Genomic DNA, 20,216 nt, shown 5'->3' with positions numbered 1-20,216 from the left:
TACACTGAAAACTATAAAACATTGATGAAAATTGAAGAAGACACAAATAAATGGAAAGATATCTAGTGTTCATGGATTGGAAGAATCAATATTGTTAAAACGCCCATACTACCCAAGGTTATCTACAGATTCAATGCATTCCCTATCAAAATTTCAGTGCCCTTTTTTCACAGAAATAGACAAAACAATCCCAAAATGTGTTTGGAACCACAAAGACCCTGAATAGCCAAAGTAATCTTGAGCAAAAAAGATCAAAGCTGGATGTATCACGCTATCTGATTTCAAAATCTACTACAAAGCTATGGTAATAAAAACAGCATGGTACTGGCATAAAAACAGGCACAAAATAGATTAAACTCAAAATAGATTAAAGATTTAAGGATAAAACCTGAAACTGTAAAACTGCTAGAAGAAAACATAGCAGAAAACATAACTACTAGAAGAAAACTACTAGAATAAAACATAACCCTTGACATTGGTCTGAGCCATGAATTTTTAAATATTGACCCCAAAGATAGACAGTAAAAGTATACAAATGGGATTACATCAGACTAAAAAGGTTCTGTACACAAAAGAAAACAAACAACAGAGTGAAGAGACAACCTACAGAATGGGAGAATATATTTGCAAACCATATATCTAATAAAGGTTTAATATCCAAAATATATAAGTCAAAAAATCCCAATAGTAGGAAAACAAGTAAACCTATTTAAAAAATGGGCAAAGGACCTAGGATAGACATTTCCCAAAATAAAACCTACAAATGGCCAACAGGTGTATGAAAAAATGCTCAACATCACTAATCATCAGGGAAATGCAAATTAAAACCACAGTGAGATATCACCCCATACCTGTTAGAATGGCTATTATCAAAAAGACAAGAAATAACAAATATTGGTCAGGATGTGGACAAAAGGAAACCCTTGTCCGCTGTTGGTGAAAGTGTAAATTAGTATAGCCATCATGGAAAATAGTAGGAGGTGCCTCAAAAAATTAAAAAACAACGTTAGAACTACCGTATGATCCAACACTCTCATTACTGGGTAAATATACAAAGAAATTGAAATCAGCATGTCAAGAGATGCTATTGACATGCTAACAGCAGCACTATTCACAATGGCCAAGATATGAAATCAAGCTAAGTGTCCAGCAACAGATGAATGGATAAAGAAATTGTGGCACATGTACATTTAATGGAATACTCTTCAGCCTTAAAAAAGAAGGAAATCCTATCATCCGTGACAACATGGATGAATCTGGAGGACATTATGTTAAGTGAAATAAGCCAGGCACAGAAAAATAAATACTGCATGATCTCACCTACATGTGGAATCTAAAGATGCCAGACTCAAAGAAACAGAGTGAAATGTTGGTTACCAGAGGCGGGGGCGGGGGGAGATTTGGGAGACACAAAAGTTCAGTTAGACAGGAGGAATAAATTCAGGAGATCTATTGTGCACCATGGTGACTATAGTTAACAATATATTGTATACTTTGAATCTGCTAAGAGTAGATTTTATGTAATCTCACCACAAAAGAAAAGTATGCAAGGTAATGAATACATTAAATTGTTTGATTTAGCTATTCCACAATATATACATACACCAAAACATCATGTTGTATACCGTAAATATATGCAATTTTTACTTGCCAATTAAAAAAATTTTAAAAGTGGCCAGGCACAGTGGCTCATGCCTGTAATCCCAGCATTTTAGGAGGCCGAGGTGGGAGGATCACTCAATACTGGGAGTTTGAGGCTGCAGTTAGCTATGATTGTGCCACCGCACTCCAGCCTGGCAACAGATCCAGAGGCTGTCTAAAAAAAGAAAAATTTTTAATATTTTTTTGGAAAGATAAAACATTTTATATCAAAGCAGACAAAGGATATGCAAATACCTTCAGCCAATCCCCAGATGGCTCCAAGAACAAAAGCAATCCAAGAGGATTGGTGTCTTATGCCAATGGGCAACTCTCGCAGGCTCTGAATATCCGAATGCAGACGTTCACACACGGTGTAGACGGAGCGCGTGGCGGGTGTGAGGGAAGACGTGGCGAGAAAGTTGCTGTAGACTGAGGAGTGAGCCTTGTCTGCCCAGTTTTCCTTTGCAGAGTGGATTTAAGGCTAGGCATACAAAGTAAAACTTCAGAGGTTTTGTTTCGGCTTTGGGGTCATAGTTTCAGTATCAGGAGTTTTTTTTATGATATTGATGGCACTCAGGAGGCAAATGTTGATTTTTCAGTTCTGAAAATCAAAACTCTGAAAACCTATTTTGGTAACTGTTGTCTTTTCCTGGGCAATCACCTGAATGATGGACACTAGCTGAGGCATGCCACGGCCTCCAAGTGTGTATCATTCATTCATTCATTCATTCAAGAAGCAGTGGCGGCGTGCTTGCCAAGGGCCGGGGCTGTAAAGACCCACAAGCTCTGCGCCCATGCAACGGGACGCACAGATTTCTTCAAAAGGAAGGAGATTCTGACACATGCTGCAACATGGATGAACCTTGGAGACATTATGTTAAGTGAGGTGAGCCAGTCACAAAAGGAAAACTATTATGTGATCTCACTTACAGAACAGGCAGATTCACAGATATAAAAAGTAGAACAGAGTCCGGCGTGGTGGCGCATGCCTGTAGTCCCAGCTACTCAGGAGGCTGAGGCAGGAGGATCGCTCGAGCCCTGAAGTTTGAGGTTGCAGTGAGCTACGATGATGCCACTGCACTCTAGCTGGGGCAACAGAATGAGACCCTGTCTCAAAAACAAAAACAAACCCCAAAGGTTTAAAAAGATAAATTGTGTTACGTGTATTTTACCACAATCTCCTCCCCTCCACAAAAAGGATTGACAAGTTGTGGTCCATTTGTGCGGGGAGGTGACACTCCAGAGTGGGGAAGGCCGTAACCTGTGAGCTGCTCATTTCCATGCAGTGTGGGGCTGCCGCGACAGGGAGAGCTCAGGATGTGCGGAGCCGCGAGAGGCATCTACCCCAGCGGCGGGTGCTAGGAGGGGTCCCAGAGGGCTGACGCCTGGAAGATTAGCCTGGCCCAGCGTGTGCCAGATGCCGAGACTGGCGGCTGCGGGACGACAGCAGGGAAGAGTTTCTCGTCAGGGAGGACAGCAAGCGTCCAGGAAAGCTTGGTGTTCGAGGAACTTCCAGTTGCCCCTTTTGCCTGGAGACACTGACGCAACAGAGGAGGAGGAAGAGGCTGCGGCAGGTCAGACTGCTGGAGCCTGGCGACCAAGCAAGGGCATTTGGAGCTTAAAGTGCAAGAAATCCCAGGGCCTTCTGGATGGCCCTTTCGCTAGCTGGCAAACGTCAGTGGACGGTAAGCGTCTGTTTACTGGTCCCTCTCCCTCCTGTACTGTAGCACCTTGAAAGCAGGGAATATCAAATAAATGAATTAGCCAGTTATTAATTAGTTCAATATTCTGAACATCAAAGTTTCAAAACATATGCAAAGGGCCATAAGCTCAATTTAAAATCCTAATTGGTGAGCTTTGCTTTGAGTCTGAGAGGAAAAGGATGCTTCTCAGCCAAACAAAGCAGTATCACAAATTGCCTGTGGTAGACTGTTACTTTGTTGGCCACCGATGAACCACACCTCCCAAGAGTCACACCCCGGGAGAGTCTCCCACTTTGACTCAGGGCTTGGCCATGAGACTAACTTTGGCCAAGGGCCATTAGCAAGTATATTCCAAGTGAAGGCTCAACAAGCACTCTCACAATGGGGCTTGTCTTCCCGGAATGTTCCTTCTTAAAACCCGGTCACCCTGCTGTGAGGAAGCCCAAGCAGCCACACAGAGCGGCCCATTAGAGAGAGCACCGAGGCCTCCAGCCAACAGCCCCAGTTGACCCCCATGTCAGTAACCAGCGCCAGCTGCCAGCCAAGGGAGTAAGGCCATTTTGGATCTTTCAGCCAACCCGCCACCATGTGAAAAATAACCCTCTCGTCACTGGCTGTATCAGGAAAGATAATAAGCAGCTGTTTGTTTTACACCACTAAGTTTTAGAGGGAGGGATTAGTTACCTAACTACCTGAATAATTCCTTCCCACGCTCGTTTTGGTAATCGAATGTGAATAGGGGAATTTGCAGGGGATAGCAAACCTTGATGATTAAAATTTCCAGCTATGGGATCAAACTTAATAATTTTAGTTTGATGGCTTTCTTAGCCATGTGGCCTTGGGAAGATTATTTAATTGCTCTAAACTTATCTGTAAAATGTGAGTATCAGGGAGGAAATATAATTTTTCCTCAACCCTCATAAACTTGTAGTTGGCACAGACCGCCGTAACAAAAGACAGATTAACAAGAGAAAAACAAGCAAGTTTATTAACGTGTGCAGTGCACATCGCGTGGGAGAAACCTCAGCGAAGGGAAACTCAAAGCGGCGGCTTACAACCCTGGCTTATCCAGCAGCTTCAACAAACAACTATACGTTTTAGAGAAGTGACAAGACAACGCAAAAGGAATTTGAGTCTCTGTGGGCAGCGACTTGAGCGGAAGGCAAACGAATCGCAGATAAAGGTTAGTTAGCAAAGCTTGTTGATATAAAGTCCTCTGATGTCATCTCAAAGCTGTCTGCGGCTCTCCCTGGTAGAGAAGAAGGGTCTTTGTCAATCTATGTCCTGTTTTTGGGCAGACAAAGGAGTGACAGAGAGCTCGCCTGCATCCCTGCTTCTTCCCTGTCCTCAGCTCAGTGGAGAGCCACGTGCTGGTCTCCCACCCGCGCGAGCCCCGCTTTGAGGGGCTTCAGTGGACGCCGGTGGAAGGCGTGTGAAATGCTGGCCCGAGCACGCAGCACGTGCTCAGAGATGGCAGCTAGTGTACGAAATCAAACATCCTGGCTGTCCTTGTACTCTGAGAACTGTAGAATGGATTCACAATGAAATCAGGCAAAGTTTATTCAGTTGAGAAAAAGAGACAAGGTTTAGAGGTTCAGAGGCATTACATGCCCACAGCTTTCCCTCCGGAATAAGGAGATCGAGGCCTGCGAGAAACACAACAAGTGCTGGCTGCTTGGAGACCCAAGGGACTGCCCTGCACCCTCGGGCCTCCCGGTCCTATCTCGGTCTGTGCCAGCAGCACGTACCAGGCCGCGTGCCTGAGAGCCCGGAGCCACCGAGACTCACAGAACGCGACACCGAGCCCAGGCTGTCCGCCGGGGCAGGGAAAGGCTCCAGCTCTTCTCCTCGGTCGAAGGACACAAAGCGAGGCGCGGGAGCGCACCTTCTCCACGCCTGTTCCTCCTCAGAAAGAGCCACAGATGCCAAGAGAACGGCGGCCGGATTCCCGGCCCTGCACTTCCTGACGCTCCACCTCGGTGCCGAGATGTTCTCTGCGACGGGGTCCCAGTGACTGCGCTGCCGGCCTGCCACTGTCGCTCCTCCTCCACCACTCGCACGCGCATCAGAGACAAAGACAAAGGCAGCCCCAGCGCAAGTCCGACCTCGGCAGAGTCCCCCAGCCCTCAAAGGAGGGAAGTCCCTCTACAGACACAGTGCACGAACCGCTGTTCCAGAACCGCGGCTCAGGGTCATATTCAAGAAAACACGTGTTTCTATGAAGCAGAGCCTTCTCCTGAGAAAAGTGTCCCTTTATCTCTCAAGGGAAATGGCTCCTGTGACACTCCAGCCAGCATCCTGTTGAGTGGCGCCTTCCCAAGTTGGGGCATGGCAGCCCAGCGCTGAGGAGGGGCGGAGGAAGGAGCGCCAAGACCAGGAGCCTCCCAGTGCGCCCCCCAGGAGAAGGGTCCCAGGTGACCTGAGGCTCCGTCTCTTCCAGCAGGTCATTCTGCTCCTGCGGGGACAGGAGTGTACCCCGCCAGCTGGGGGAAGAGCTAATGAGGTCTAGGGAGGGACAGCAGCCCTCCTGAAACATCTTCTCCTCCAAGGGTCTCAATTCCTTCTGTCGTCGCAGCCCCCCGGGAAGCATATGGAGTGTCAGTCAGATGCTCAGTAAATGCGACAACAGACAAAGTCACTCGTGAGAAGCTTTGGTGAAAATGGCACCTGGGTTTAGAAGAGGCTTTCTGGTGAAAGAGGGAGAAACCCCAACCTTGGGCAACAGAGAAACAAGACCATTATTTCTCCAGTTAGATAAAGGTCATCCTCTCCAGACGCGGGTCATTTCCTCAGAGGTGGGTGGGTCGCTCTGGCTACCTACTGACTAGTTAAGTTGACCTCTCCATTGAGGTGACTGTTCAGTAACTTTGCCTGCATAGGAGACACTGGCCCCCTAAGCTGGAGTCTGGAGACCACGCTTGCAGTGCGCGCTCTGCTCCCCCGGTCCCGCAGGCCACACTGAGAATTCGAACACGATCTTAACTCCTTAAAGGCGGGGCTTCTGCTGTGGGTTTCTGGCCAGTTGCTGTGTTACTTTTCCCTTGCTCCACACCTAAGACAACTGCCTTGGTAATTCGTAGGCTTTTCTCTCCCCAGAAACCTCTTGACACTTGTTCCATGAAGAGCTATACATTTCCCTATGTATATAAATTTCCCAACTCAGTCTTTTTAAACCTCTCTTTTATATCAGATGTATTTTAATTTGAAACATGGTATTAACTGGCTGGTATAGATAGTTTGAAAAAACTAGTCAATGCAGGAATATTCAAGAGAGTTAACAGCAATAAATCTTATTTCCAACTTCAGCTGACACCTCCCGAGTTAAGTCCCTTCTTACACCACTTCCCCAGTCGGCGCACACTCATACAGAGGTAAGAAAAACACTAACGCACACACGCAGTGCCTGCTGGGCTGGAGGTTCCTCCAGGGTGAAGGGGAAAGAAATCTTGCAGCAGCTGGACGCCTTTTCGGTCCTCAGTGACAGGACTCCCCGGGTGATGACGTACTGTCAAGTTCCAAACAGCCCTGGCAGCGTGAGTGCCTAGTCACCCCGCTGGGAACTTCAGGATAGCCAGCAGCTGGACACGCTGACCTGCCCTAAAGAATGGGAGCCGGAGGAGCATGAAGACAGGGCAGAGAAGCCAAAACGTACGCTCTGCGCTATCGCCATCGGTGTGCAGAGTGCTCGGGGAGGTCAGAGACGAGAGAGGTGACTTCCGGCTGGGGACATGCAGCAGATGACCACCCACTGTGGATGTGGTGGGCTGGGGTTGGAGGTGAGGAAGACTAGACGGGAAAGCCAAGTTGAGTACCAGGAAATGCAAGAACAGTTTGCCTGGAGTGGAGAGTTTACATCAGACATTACTGACAACAGCGTGTTAAACACACTTGCCTGACCTCAGTGTCATAAACACACTTAGCACCCAGATCTGGGTGTCTAATGCCATTCTCCAAGAAAAGGAACCAAGGCTGCACACAGTGACTTCCTCCCAAAGAGGACAAAAAAAACCAAAGAGATTTTTTGAAAGAGTTATTTGTATCTGTAGGATCTTTAGTGATGTCACCTCTCTCATTCCTTATACAGATAATTTCTGTCTTGTCTCTTTTTGCCCCTGATACATCTGGGCTTGAGATTTATCAATTTTTTTTTTTTACCCCCAAAGAATAAGCTTTCAAATTCATTGATTTTTCTCTATTTTTTTTATTTCATTGAGATCCACTTTGATCTTTATTATTCCTTTTATTCTGCTGACTTTGGATTTCATTTTTTCTTTTTCTAAATTCTTAAAGAGGAAATTAAGGTCCCTAATTTGAGACCTTTCTTTTTTCCTAATATAGATATATAATGCTACAAGCTTCCCTCTAAGTACTACTGTAGTGGAAACTCACAAATTGTATGTTTTTTGTTGTTTTTTAAATTTTTATTCACTTTACTTTCTAATTTCCCATTGGGCTTATTTTGACTTAGGGATTATTGAGTTTAGTTTCCTAAAACTTGGGGTATTTTCAAGGATCTGTATTGATTTCTCATTCCACGGTGGCCAAAGAACACACTTGTATGACAAGTATGTTTGAATGTGAGACATTTTTAATGGGCTATCACGTGGTCTATCTCCATAAATGTTCCATGTGTACTTGAGAATAATTTGTATTCTGCTGTTGTAGGATGGGATATTCTGTAAGTATCAGTTAGGTCAGGTTGGTTGATAGTGTCTACTGTATTCTTGTTGATTTTCTGTCTACCCGTTCTATCAGCTATTGAGAGAGGGGTATTAAATCTGATCATTGTGGATTTGCCTATTTCTCCTTGCAGTTCTATTAGTTTTTGCTTCATGTGTTTTGAAGCTTTATTAGATGCCAAAACATTGACGATGTTTTCTTCATTAGTTGACCATGTTATCAGTATGAAACAATCTTCTTTAATCCCTGGTTTATGTTCTTTGCTCTGAAATCTATTTTGGTATTAATATAGTCTCTTCACTCCAACTTTCATTTAGCTAATATTAGCATGGTACATCTTTTTTCCATCCTTTTAACCTATTTGTATCTTTAAAGTACATTCTTTTTTTTCTTTTTTTTGAGACAGAGGCTCGCTTTGTTGCCCCAGCTAGAGTGCCGTAGCATCAGCGTAGCTCACAGAAACCTCAAACTCCTGGGCTCAAGCAATCCTTCTGCCTCAGCCTCCCAAGTAACTGGGACTACAGGCATGCGCCACCATGCCCAGCTAATTTTTTCTATATATTTTTAGTTGTCCAACCAATTTCTTTCTAATTTTAGTAGAGACAGGGTCTCACTCTTGCTCAGGCTGGTCTCGAACTCCTGAGCTCAAACAATCCTCCTGCCTTGGCCTCCCAGAGTGCTAGGATTACAGGCGTGAGCCACCGCGCCCGGCCTTAAAGTACATTCTTGTAGGCAAAATATAGTTGGGTCTTGTTTTTTCAATCCAGTCTGACAATCTCTGCCTTTTAACTGGGAGGTTTAGACTATTTACATTTAATGTGATTACTGATATGGTTAGGTTGAGTCTCTTACCTTACTATTTGTATTCTACTCATCCCATCTGTTCTTTATTCCTTTTTACCACTTTTTCTGTCTTCTTCTGGATTAATCAAGTGTTTTTATAAATCTATTGTTATCTTTTATTAGTTTGATAGCTACGATTTTTTTTTTTGGTTTGTCATTTTAGTGGTTGTTTTAGGGTTTATGGTATACATTTTTAACTTACCACAGTCTACCTTCAAGTGATATTATATCACTTTGCATATAGTACAAGAACCTTACAATAGTATGCTTCTCCCCTCCTAGTCTTTCAGCTATTATGGTCATCCATTTTACTTTTACATATTTTATAAATCCCACACTACTTTATAACTTTTGTTTAAACTATCTTTTAAAGAGGTTTACAAAATAAACCATTTATTTGCCCGCATTACTATTTCCAGTGCCCATTCCATTGTGTAGGCATTTTCCTTCTGCCTGAAGGACATCTTTAAACTTTTCTTGTAGTGCAGGCCTATGGGTGATAGTCTTGGCTTTTGCAAGTTTGAAAACATCTTTATTTTTTCATATCTATTATTCTATTTTCACTGGTGTCTAGTCTGCTGTTAAACCAATCCAGTGAACTTTCGATTTTAATTATGATATTTTTCATCCCTGGATTTCTGTTTGGCACTTTCCCCATTCTACCTGAATATTTTTAGACTCGTCCTATTTAATCCCCCTTATTTAAGTATAAAATATACTTCATATTGTGTCTGGCAACTCTAACATCTTAAATCTTTCTAGGCCTGCTTCTGCCCATTGTTTCTCCCGGCTCTTGCCTATTTTATGTGTTTGTGATTTTTGACTATGAACTTACATTCCTTAAAACTATCTCTTGAATTCTTCCAAACACAATCTGTTTTGCTTCTGCCAGTTACCTGGAAGCCACTGAAAACATCATCACTTTAAGTTTTCAGACTGAGACTTTTTAAGACTACCTAGGCTGTACAAACAAACCACCTCAAGGGATGCCTGTGATTTTATATGCACACACACACACACACACTCACTCTCTCTCTCTCTCAAGGGAAATGCTTTTCCTCAGGACAGGCAATCTTCCTTGTGTTCCAGGGTCTACGGGGGTTGGGAAGGATGGGTGAAGCGAACAGGTTTATTCCCAGTTCACCCTTACACAAGTCTATCCTTTCGGAGTCCCACATCATGAGGTCTCCTATTAGCCTCTGATCTTAGGTAGGCCCTAAGATTTGTCTGCCCTTCTGCTGCCTCGTCCCCCACCTTGAGTTGTGAAAATTAAGATGTTAGAGTCACCAAACACAATATAAGGTATGTTTAGTACTTAAATAAGGGGGATTAAATTTAATGAGGCAATACATGAATAGCACGACAGAGACTGGCCCTGGTAAAGATGATATGAAGATTTCTTTCTATTATCTGAAAAAGTTGTAATGAGTAATAGCACACATCTCACCCAATGCTCTTAACACCCCTGGTCCTGGCCCTTCAGACCTACTCTACCACGTAGTAAGCTACACCTGTGCTATACTGACAGAGAGAAATCAACTACGAGCTATTCACTGGACAATAGTCTCAGCTGCCATCAGAGACAGACCCCAAGTCCAGAGTAGAACGCTAACAGATGCTGATCTGAAAAACGTCATCATCACATAAGCCTGAGTGGACACACAGCCCTTTACCATCAAGAAATCTGAAAATGAGCACAAACATAAACAAAAATGATTTTAAATTTTGTATTTTTTATGGTGGACAGTCATCATTTGCCCCAACAGCCATCTGAAGCCAATAGTCCTGGTTATTAAAAATCACAAAGTTGTATAAATGTTCCCCTCCTTTTCGAAAACCATGTTCATTTTCTCTCCATGAAACAGGGCTGTCTGCGAAGCCTTGAACCGACAATGTAACCCACGGAGCTAACTTCGGTTCATCAAAGTAGTGACTGAAAAACAAGATAATTCTTAACAAACGGGGAGAGTTAGGAATGTCTACATTTTTAAAAAAATTTATTCAGAATAAGTGATATTTCTGATGTTCTAATGAAGCTTAGATCTTAGCTTTAATTGATAACAATTAGGAAATACAGATTAAATTCCTGATGCCATGTTGGAAATTCTATAAAAGTTAACTAATATACAACGCACAAAACAAACTTCAGCTGTTCCCACCCTTATTCTGGAAGGTCATTTAAGATTAAAATAACCCAAAACAAAAAAACCCACAAAGTACATAAGAACAGTTGCCCTCTTATTACGAGTGCCACTCTCAGAATCTCAGTAAACCGAAATGCTGCAGGATGATTCACCAGACTGTTGAAATCCAGCCATCTTACTGAGGAAAATCAAAGTACTAAACTAATAAATGTGAAAAAGGATGTTGGGCTTAAAAAGGAAAACCTTCAAGACTTAAATCTGACATTTCAGGAGGGAAGATTAAGAAGACATGCTGGCCGGGTGCGGTGGCTCACGCCTGTAATCCTAGCACTCTGGGAGGCTGAGGCGGGAGGATCGCTTGAGCTCAGGAGTTTGAGACCAGCCTGAGCAAGAGCGAGACCCTGTCTCTACTATAAATAGAAAGAAATTAGCCAAACAACTAAAAATAGAAAAAATTAGCTGGGCACGGTGGTGCGTGCCTGTAATCCCAGCTACCCGGGAGGCTGAGGCAGGAGGATCACTTCAGCCCAGAAGTTTGAGGTTGCTGTGAACTAGGCTGACGCCACGGCACTCTAGCCCGGGCAACAGAGTGAGACTTTGTCTCAAAAAAAAAAAAAAAATTAATTAAAAAAAAAAAAAAAGAAAGAAAAGAAAAAGAAGACATGCTTTACTAAATAGGATTATGCTCAACTTACAGTCTTTTCAATATAGGATTTGAGTTTCTTTACATTAGACACAAAGTATTAAATAATATATTTTATTTACATAGTACCTCCCAAATGAAAAAAATCCTGCTATTCTATGTAATTCTTGGCATATTATTAATGCCCAGTGATTCACAGAATTTTAGAGCTGGAAGATATCTTAGATAAGATTTGGATTCAAAGATGGTCAACTTACCCCCTACCCATTTCAAAATGAAATATTTTGCAGAAGTTCAATTACTTAAAACGGATCGTAATTTGTTCCAGAGAGTATTGCTGTGTTTTTAAGTGATATTATAGCTTAAATTGCACAAAATGGTCCTGGGGAGCAGAAGAGGGAAAATGAGCAACTTGTTTTCAAGGAGCACATTTAAGCTCTGCTCTTTTTCTTTCCATAAGGACAAGTACTTGGCAATAGAATTTTCCTATCAGTGAGGACAGATATGCCGTTTAAGAAGGTAATGTTTTGCTGGTTAAATGGCAAAAAGGGATGTAAACAGCAAAAAGGGTTCTCACCAGAGCTGTTCCAGGAGGAGAAGTATCTTCTCTGGAAGGATGAAACCAGTGATTGTGCACAAATAAGCTTTGGCCACCACTGTGCTTGGCTGAGGACAGCAATAGGTTGATATGAAATTATTAGGCTCATTATTTCTGTCACAAAAGAAAAAAAACACATTTATATCCATCACATGATCACTTCCAAATATTAAACGAGTATTAAAGCCAAACAGCAAACCAGAGCCCTACAAGATCCGGGGAGTTGAGATACCCACAGGGTGGCGTTAGCGAAGACAGCACCAAGCCAGTCGAAGAGCTCCAGCGCGCTGCAGGACACCTCCGGCGTGCCCCCGAGCTCACCGCCCCGCAGCACCGGGCACTGGAGATCTCTCAGCGTGCTCACTGATACTTTTGGCTGATGCTCTTGAATTTGGTAATTGGCAAAGTATGACATCATCGCTGATTCTTCTATACCTTAAAACACACCATGTAAAGCCATTTGAATATCATAAACAAGTTCAGTGAATCCCGGAACCTACCCGTTCCCATTTGGAAGCAGACAGGATTGGGTAAAGTGGAAGCAGTACAAAGCTGTATTCAAACTGAAACCATTTAAAGCTGTTTTCAGCTCCTGTGCCCAAGTTCTGTAAGAACTCATCCTCTTTCACACTTTTCCTGGAAAAGTACAATACTTTCAGGTCAGACCCATACTAGTTTCATCATTTGCTCTAATAAGAAAATTTCAACTTAATATATAAAATCAGAAGCATTCCTGATGTATGAATAACATTAAAGAACTCTACAGAGAAAGGAGCACATTTGCATAATCTCCATCAAAAGAAACAGAAGAGGAACTGAATGATGATATGACAGAATCTCATTCAAGTTTGCCTTTGAAAACCTAGTAAAACCCAGTGAATCTTTTCAGGGATGTTTGTATAGCCAATAGCCTTGGAAGATAAAATAGTGCCCTACTCCAGGACAAGGGGACAGCCTGCCTACTGTCCAATATAATAGTATAACGTCTCCCTCCCTCTCTCTGGGGCAGAGATCAGCAGGCTTACCGCCCATTATGAAAGATTCTAGTTCCTTAAGCTCCAGGTTCCTCTGCTGTAAGTAACGACTGCATGTGCCAGCATCACCTGGCCCCAATTTTCATCATCACTTTGTGTCACTCCATGGGAAATGAGACTTGGTGAACTGGTACAAATGCTGATACTCTGTGTGATGGTTAAGTGTCAAGTGGACTGGATTAAGCGATACACAGTATGCTTGTATCCATTAATAATGGCTGGTAAAGTAATATTTCTGGGTGTGTCTGGGAGGGTGTTTCTGGAGGAAATTGGCATGAGTCTGTGGACTGAGTGGGGAAGATCTGCCCTCAATGTGGGTGGGCACCATTCAGTTGGCTGGGGGCTCAGACAGAACAAAAAGGCAGAGGAAAGGCGAATTCACTCTCTCCTGGAGGTGGGATGCCCTTCTCCTCCTGCCATTGGACATCAGAACTCCAGGTTCTTGCCTTTGCACTCCAGGATATGCACCAGTGGTCCCCGGGGTTCTCAGGCCTTTGGACTCAGACTGAGAGTTACACCACCTTCTCTCCCAATTCTCAGCCCTTCAGACTTGGACTGAGCCATGCTAATGGCATCCTTGGGTCTCAAGCTTGAAGACAGCCTATTGTGGGACTTCTCAGCCTCCATAATTGCATGATCCAATCCCCCAATAAATCCCCTTCCATCCATCTCTCCTATTGGTCCTGTCTCTCAGGAAAACCCTAATATACTCTGACTACTCCTATTGTGAGCAATTAAGTCCTTTGTCTCTGACCCAGAAGTCACGTGTCTTCTGCCGGCATCCACGACATTGTGGTAGGCCACCTTGTTAGCCTGCAAGTAGGGGAATATCTCAGACCTTTCAAAGTTCCTGACAAACCCTTGAAGTAATTAGGAACCTTAGGAACAGAGAGCTATCCAGAACCCAGTGGATGGTCCTCATAGAAGACTTCATGTGACTGAAACTTCAATAGTTCTGTCTTCTTTTCTATTTACCATACATAGAAGGCAAGGTGCAAAGTCCAGACCTAGGACTCATAGAAGCAACCTGGAACACAGTGACTAGAAACTTTCCACAAGCAGACAGATGGGCATATTTCTAAAATGGACTACTGTGCTTCTCTACCCTCCAGAGGAGAGTACTATACTACCATAATTCCTGATGATTTGATTCATACAATCTCATGATGGGCCAAAGATATACTTCTAAAAGGAGCGACACACATAGCAGTCGTAGGCAGATTACCATGTTTGGTGAACATCAAACTTTGAACTACATTTAGTGTTCTAATGAATTAAAAGTTAAAACAAATTTAACCTGACATTTAATGGTATGCCTTAGTTATTACCCTGTGATAATGAATAAGCAGATTGTGTATGTAAGTATAACTGGTGCTATTTTAAAATATTACAGCCAAGGCTGTTTGAGGTATGCTGGACAGAAGGGGAGAAACAGATAAAAGTGAGCTGGTCTGAAGCCACTCTCAAGATCTCTGGATCTACATACGGTCCACGGAGACTGAGGCAGATGGCCTGCACGCCTAGATAATCCTGAACCACGGCTGTCAGAGATGTCAAAACAGATGGAGCAGCTTCCTTAATAATAATTACACACTAACGTATATAATATCCCATGACCATCGGGATAAATCACCATTTGATCCTCCATTACTCCTGTTAAATTAACAATTAGGTTTCAAAATCACTGTATCATTACATAATTTATTCTTCATACCTGTATGATGCCAAGCCAAAAGAAAATCAAATTTCAATGGCTTCTTTTCTTTGAAGGACCAAGATATTCTTTCATACTTCTTAGAATCCAGGTTAAAGGATAAATCCATCAAATCAATGGAAACAACTTTAAAGGAATATAAAATGGAATATATATTTTAAAAAGGGATATATATTTAATTCATATATATACAGCTTGCACTGTGGAGAAAATGTTATTTTTAAAAATTGGGATTTTCGGAAATTTTATGGATAGTGAAATTATTTTATTCTTCCTGCACTCCCTTTGGTTTACCAAATCAAAAATATCCCTTTAGTGGGCATTTCTAGCATTGAGAGCTAATAACGAGAGACATTTTAAATTCACATATTTCCTAGGTCAAAGGCCAAGGGCAGAGGACCTTGGGAGGTCAACTTTCATCTACTTATGGATTTGGCAGCTTTAACGACTGATGTTCAAGCCAGACACTGTCAGCAGAACATCTCTTCACTCATGGGTGAGTTTCTAACGGTAATCATAAAGACGTGAGGAAATCAAAGGAAACTCTTTATTAAGAACAAATTCTAGACCCCTATCTTGGGTTTATTACTTTCAATTTTTGACCCAAAACATATAGCTAATGGACCAATCCAATTCTATGATCTTTATAAAATGCAATCTACTGATGAAGACAAATAGATTTACCGGCATCATCTTATCCTCTATGAAGCTCCTTGAGTCAGAAGTTTTACAAATAAAAAAAGCCATATTTTTCTGAACAAAGAGCTCAGAGGCAATTCATGCCATTTACATTGAAATTGCTACAGGAAGATTACAGACTTGCTGGAAACTGGTGGAACACACATAGTACTTACTAAATTTCATAATTTTTCTGCCAGAATACCGAGATGGATGACCTTGAAGTCCACTTTCTTCATAAGTGTCTTTATCCAGTGATAAAATTAATTTCCCTATAAATCAAATAATTCCCATCAAAGAGATACAAAAATATGACTTACGTTCTCTCACTAAAAGAAAGCAAGCCAAAGTGAGCAGTTAGGTATCAGTGTAATAAACTGCATACAAGGATCTTATTTATAATGTAAGAATATCATTTATACATATATAATTTTATCATGTTAATAAGGATATTATTTATACATTATATGTACAAGAATATTATTTATAATAGCGAAACCAGAAATAATCTAAATTTCTATTAAAGAAAAAATAAATTGTGGAATACCCATTCTTTTGACTATCTTCAAGACATTAAAAACATTAAGTTAGAACTATATGAACTAATACGAAAAGATATCTATGATACGAAGCTTGGTGAATAAAGGTGCATTGAGAAACAGGGTAGTGTATTATAATTTTTGCAAAAAAGAACAATTTTTGAATTTATAAATTTATAGGAAACATGGAAGAATAAACATTAAACCGTTAACAATAGTTTCGTCTAAGGAGAGTGGGTTTGGAGAGAAGGGAGTAAAAGGAGAGACCTTTGTTTTCCTCTATATAGATCTGTATGATTTGACTTTTTTTACAGTATGGATTTCTTTTATAGTTAAAGAAAGAAAAAATGAATGTTTACCATTTGGTAGCAGGGCAACAGTATTATCTTCATCAATATTTGTATTGTACGTTAGTGCACAGCAAGAACCTGTAGGAAAAGTCCAGAGGAGAAATTAAAACAAAGAAGAAATCATACCTGCAAAATGTTAGTGGATTATTTTCACATGATAACAAATCTTTCAGGTAATTAACAGTCAGGATCTACCACTGCTCCAGCTCACTCAATAAACCTAACACCTGCCAAGGGTAAGCTGGAGCACACAGAAGGCCAAGCTCCAGCTAGTTCCCTCCCCTGCCAAGGAGACCCTTGGCAAAACAGCGATTTGTACAAATTTACTATCATCAAGCAGAAAGTGGACTCCGAATGGAACATATACCCTTGGGGAAACTGGCAGAGAGGCACAAAGTAGAATACCAGGGAAGTGTATACACCTTAGAGGCAGAGTTCCAGGTTAAGATTCAAAAGCTTCTCCACCTCTCTGAGCTTCAGTTTCCTCACCTGTTAAATGGAGATCGCAGGCCTGCTTCATAGAGTTGCTGCCAGGGTTAAATTCGGTAAAATATTTTAAAATGCCTGCTACAGGAAGTGTTCATGTTATTAACTGAGTAGCATCAGGCTTCAGAATGAGAGGTGCTACAAATGACCAGAATTCTTCGCAGCTCCAATGGAGAGGATGAACTACCACAATATAAGCGTGAGGCCGCTGCACAGACTTACACAGCGAGGGTGGAATTGCTAAAGACACTCTGAAATACAGTTTCGAACAAATGGCTCCCAGGAAACAAGTAGAACCAACCAGTCAACCCAGCAGATGTGGCTGGGAATGGGGTGAGCCGAGGAGGATGAGGGCCACAAAACCTTAGGAGAAGACATCGAACCCCAATGAACACCTAGCTCTGTGAACAGCAGCTGCGGATGCAACCTTCTGAGACAGCCGCTGTCCGCTGTGGGGACTGCTGAGAGCACAGTGTCTACAGCCCCACACCTGACAGCAGTGCCTCTGAACACAGATCACAAGACTTTCTTCTCCATTAATCCTTGTTTTAAGATGATGGATACCCTCATGTTACTAATACAACATCCCCATCCAACATTTGTGGACAACTATAATCAGAAACCACCACCTAAAGAGTAGGATGCAAACGCTGAGGGACAGGCAGAGGGATGCACGTGTGCACTTGACCATACGGACAGCCCCACGGACCTTGTTTAAAGCAAAGGAAGAACCTTAGTATTGTGATGTGGTCTCCCTACCTTTCCTCACCTGGCCTCTGTTCACAGAGGTTACAGTTTTTCTTACCTTTCTTTACAAAGGTATTGATGAATTCCTGTGAAATTAATTCATGAAGAGGTAAATTCTTCACAAAGTAATAGGGTCCAATTTCCATGACCAGGTTTTTCAGTTCTTTTGATAGTATCCCACATTCAGGAATGAGAAATGAAACCTATTGGAACGTGTAACACAAACAAGGTCTTACTTTTATGAGATTAACACCCAGGTTTTTAAGAATGAAGTAAGATCATGAAAATTGCTAACTATTTCTGCACAGGTCTTACTGGAACATATAAACATAGGCAACAAAACTCTTAGGTTCTTTTATAATTTACCAATCTCAAGCAAAGAGAAATTTGACAATTCAAGTTTTTCATCCCTGCATTTGAACACACAGTACAGGAAAGAGACTGAGCAGAAAAACTGTGAAAGTCTTGCTTGCATTTTACCTTTTTCAAATGAGCAATACTGTCTATTTTATGTCCTTTTCCTCTATTTTCAAGGAAATATAGTATAATTGAATATCCCTTGATTTGTTTACCCTGGTACTACCCCGGAATGAAGGCAAAAGGAATTTACAGATATGATCGTTAAGCGACTATATGTAAGCAAAGATGCTCCAGGATGTTTCCATTTTCGAGACAGAAAAGACCAGGCAAGTTAGGGTGTACATCTCTGACTGCTGTCTGTGATCAGCTTTCCATCCAAAACAGAGATGTTAAAACCTGACAGGCTTCAAATGTTGCCCAAGTGCTGCATGTCGTGAAAGACGCTCTCCCAAAGCTGGAACACCAGTCCATTCCTGATGGATAAGGTCACCCCTTATGTCTCTGAGACACTGCCCAGTTAGGCCTGAGTTATTAGGCCAATCAATTTAAAGTGTAAAATGCTTAAATCTCTCATCTTAAGTTTGTTTTCTTTTTTGAGACAGGCTCTTGCTCTGTCACCCGGGCTGGAGTGCAGTGGCGTCATCATAGCTCACGACAACCTCAAACTCCTGGGATCAAGAGATCCTCCTGCCTTAGCCTCCAGAGTAGCTGGGACCACAGGCGCGTGCCCACCACACGCTAATTTTTCTGTTTTTGGTAGAGACGGGCGGGGGGGGGGGTCTCCCTCTTGCTCAGGCTGGTCTCTAACTCCAATTCCAACTCAAACGATCATCCCGCCTCAGCCTCCCAAAATGCTAGGATTACAGCTGTGAGGCACGGTGTCCGGCCTTAAGTTTGTTTTTATTAAGTTCCTCAGACATAAAAGCAGTTCACATAATCAGTTTAGAAAAGCAGGCAGCTTCCTGCGCCAGGACTAGGCCCGGTGCTCTGGAAAGATCCACAGGTGTGCAGGTGGGAGAGGCAATCAAGCTGGGGAGGGAGGCGGTGGTGCAGACAAGGCGCGAGACCCGTCTAGGTTTTGGGCAAAAACGAGGGGCACGTGGCCGCCCCAGGATGCACGTCGCAGCTGTACCACCCTCCTAACTCCCGGGTCCAGGCCCTGCCCCTCACATCCCTCCCAGGCACTCCTCGTGGAGTGGGGACTAGACTGGAATAAGTAGCCCAGAGAGTTTTGGAAAGCCGCCCCTTTCAGGGCTGCGCACCGCCCCGCGCCCGGGGCATCCTGGGAGTTGTAGTCCTGAAGCCCTTCAAGCCCTGGCTTGGGGCGGCTACCAGACTACAGCTCCCAGCATGCCCAGCGAGGGTCCGGTCCCGTCCCTCTGCGTGCCGTAGGCGGTCCCGCCACCCGTAACCGAGCGCGGCCCGGAAGGACCCGGACGGCCGGACTCACCCTGTAATTATGATAGTGCGTCTCCACGAGATGCCGGTGGCGCGACTTGTCGTGTCCGAAGTTGGATTTCTCGCAAACCAGTAAGTGCCGCGGCGTCTCTCGAAGCCGGCGAAGCGTGGCCATGCTTTCCTGATTCCTGGCACCCGGGCCTCTGTGAGCCGCGCGCGCCCCCCCCCCCCTTTTCTTCGCCTCGCCCCGCCCCTTATTGCCCCGCCTCCTCCCTCCCGCAGGCATGCGCAGTGCGGCCCACCGCGCTCTTATCCGCCTGTTCCTGCCGGTGGAGTCCGGATAGTGGTGTTCGGTTTCTAGAGGGTTTCTTTATACTTTTTGGGAAACTATGCAGAAGCTCTCTGAGGGGTGTCTGCAACGGTAAAATCACTGCCTCAATGGAAATACCCAGTTCCTGGAACCTGGCACTGGCCTTTTCAAAGCCACGTTTCCTCCATCCCCTCCAACCCTTGGAGCTGCCGTAGATCCTCCGTGGGACCCCCGACTTGCAGCTCGCCACAGAGCGCCCCTCGGACCTCCGGTCTGGCCGGCTGGCCCATGCCTCAGGCCGCTCCGAGGGACTGCTTTCTGCCACTCTTACAAAAAGCAGCAAACACC

General features: G+C 43.4%; 1 protein-coding gene across 3 annotated transcripts; it reads right to left on the bottom strand.

Annotated features, from left to right (window-relative positions):
* Positions 1-10,570: 10,570 nt before the first annotated feature.
* On the bottom strand, positions 10,571-19,780 carry RPP40 (ribonuclease P/MRP 40kDa subunit). 3 transcript variants are annotated; one of them, XM_012646995.1, is made up of 8 exons: positions 19,611-19,780; positions 17,859-18,003; positions 16,577-16,645; positions 15,855-15,950; positions 15,001-15,126; positions 12,489-12,687; positions 12,232-12,366; positions 10,571-10,800 (listed from the first exon to the last, which is right to left on the bottom strand). In XM_012646995.1, the coding sequence occupies exons 1-8, from the start codon at positions 19,731-19,733 to the stop codon at positions 10,602-10,604; spliced, it is 1,092 nt and encodes a 363-aa protein (XP_012502449.1). In that variant the 5' UTR covers positions 19,734-19,780; the 3' UTR covers positions 10,571-10,601. The 3 variants fall into 3 exon arrangements, with proteins under 3 accessions (XP_012502449.1, XP_012502451.1, XP_012502450.1); XM_012646997.1 differs by lacking the exon at positions 15,001-15,126; XM_012646996.1 differs by lacking the exon at positions 16,577-16,645.
* Positions 19,781-20,216: the final 436 nt, after the last annotated feature.

Source organism: Propithecus coquereli, unplaced genomic scaffold (assembly GCF_000956105.1).
Source record: "Propithecus coquereli isolate 6110/MARCELLA unplaced genomic scaffold, Pcoq_1.0 Scaffold253, whole genome shotgun sequence".
In the NCBI taxonomy this organism is placed as follows: Eukaryota; Metazoa; Chordata; class Mammalia; order Primates; family Indriidae; genus Propithecus; species Propithecus coquereli.
This window is presented reverse-complemented; position numbering and strand designations above follow the sequence as displayed.

Bases quoted from the DNA above. Each gene is read 5' to 3' on its own strand.
- RPP40 (XM_012646995.1), bottom strand. From the start codon at position 19,733: ATGGCCACGCTTCGCCGGCTTCGAGAGACGCCGCGGCACTTACTGGTT. The intron at 12,688-15,000 runs GTATGAAGAATA...GTGTGTTTTAAG, and splicing joins TTTGGCTTGGCATCATACAG to GTATAGAAGAATCAGCGATG. The intron at 10,801-12,231 runs GTGAGAACCCTT...CTTGTTTTTCAG, and splicing joins CTCCTCCTGGAACAGCTCTG to TCACTACTTTGATGAACCGA.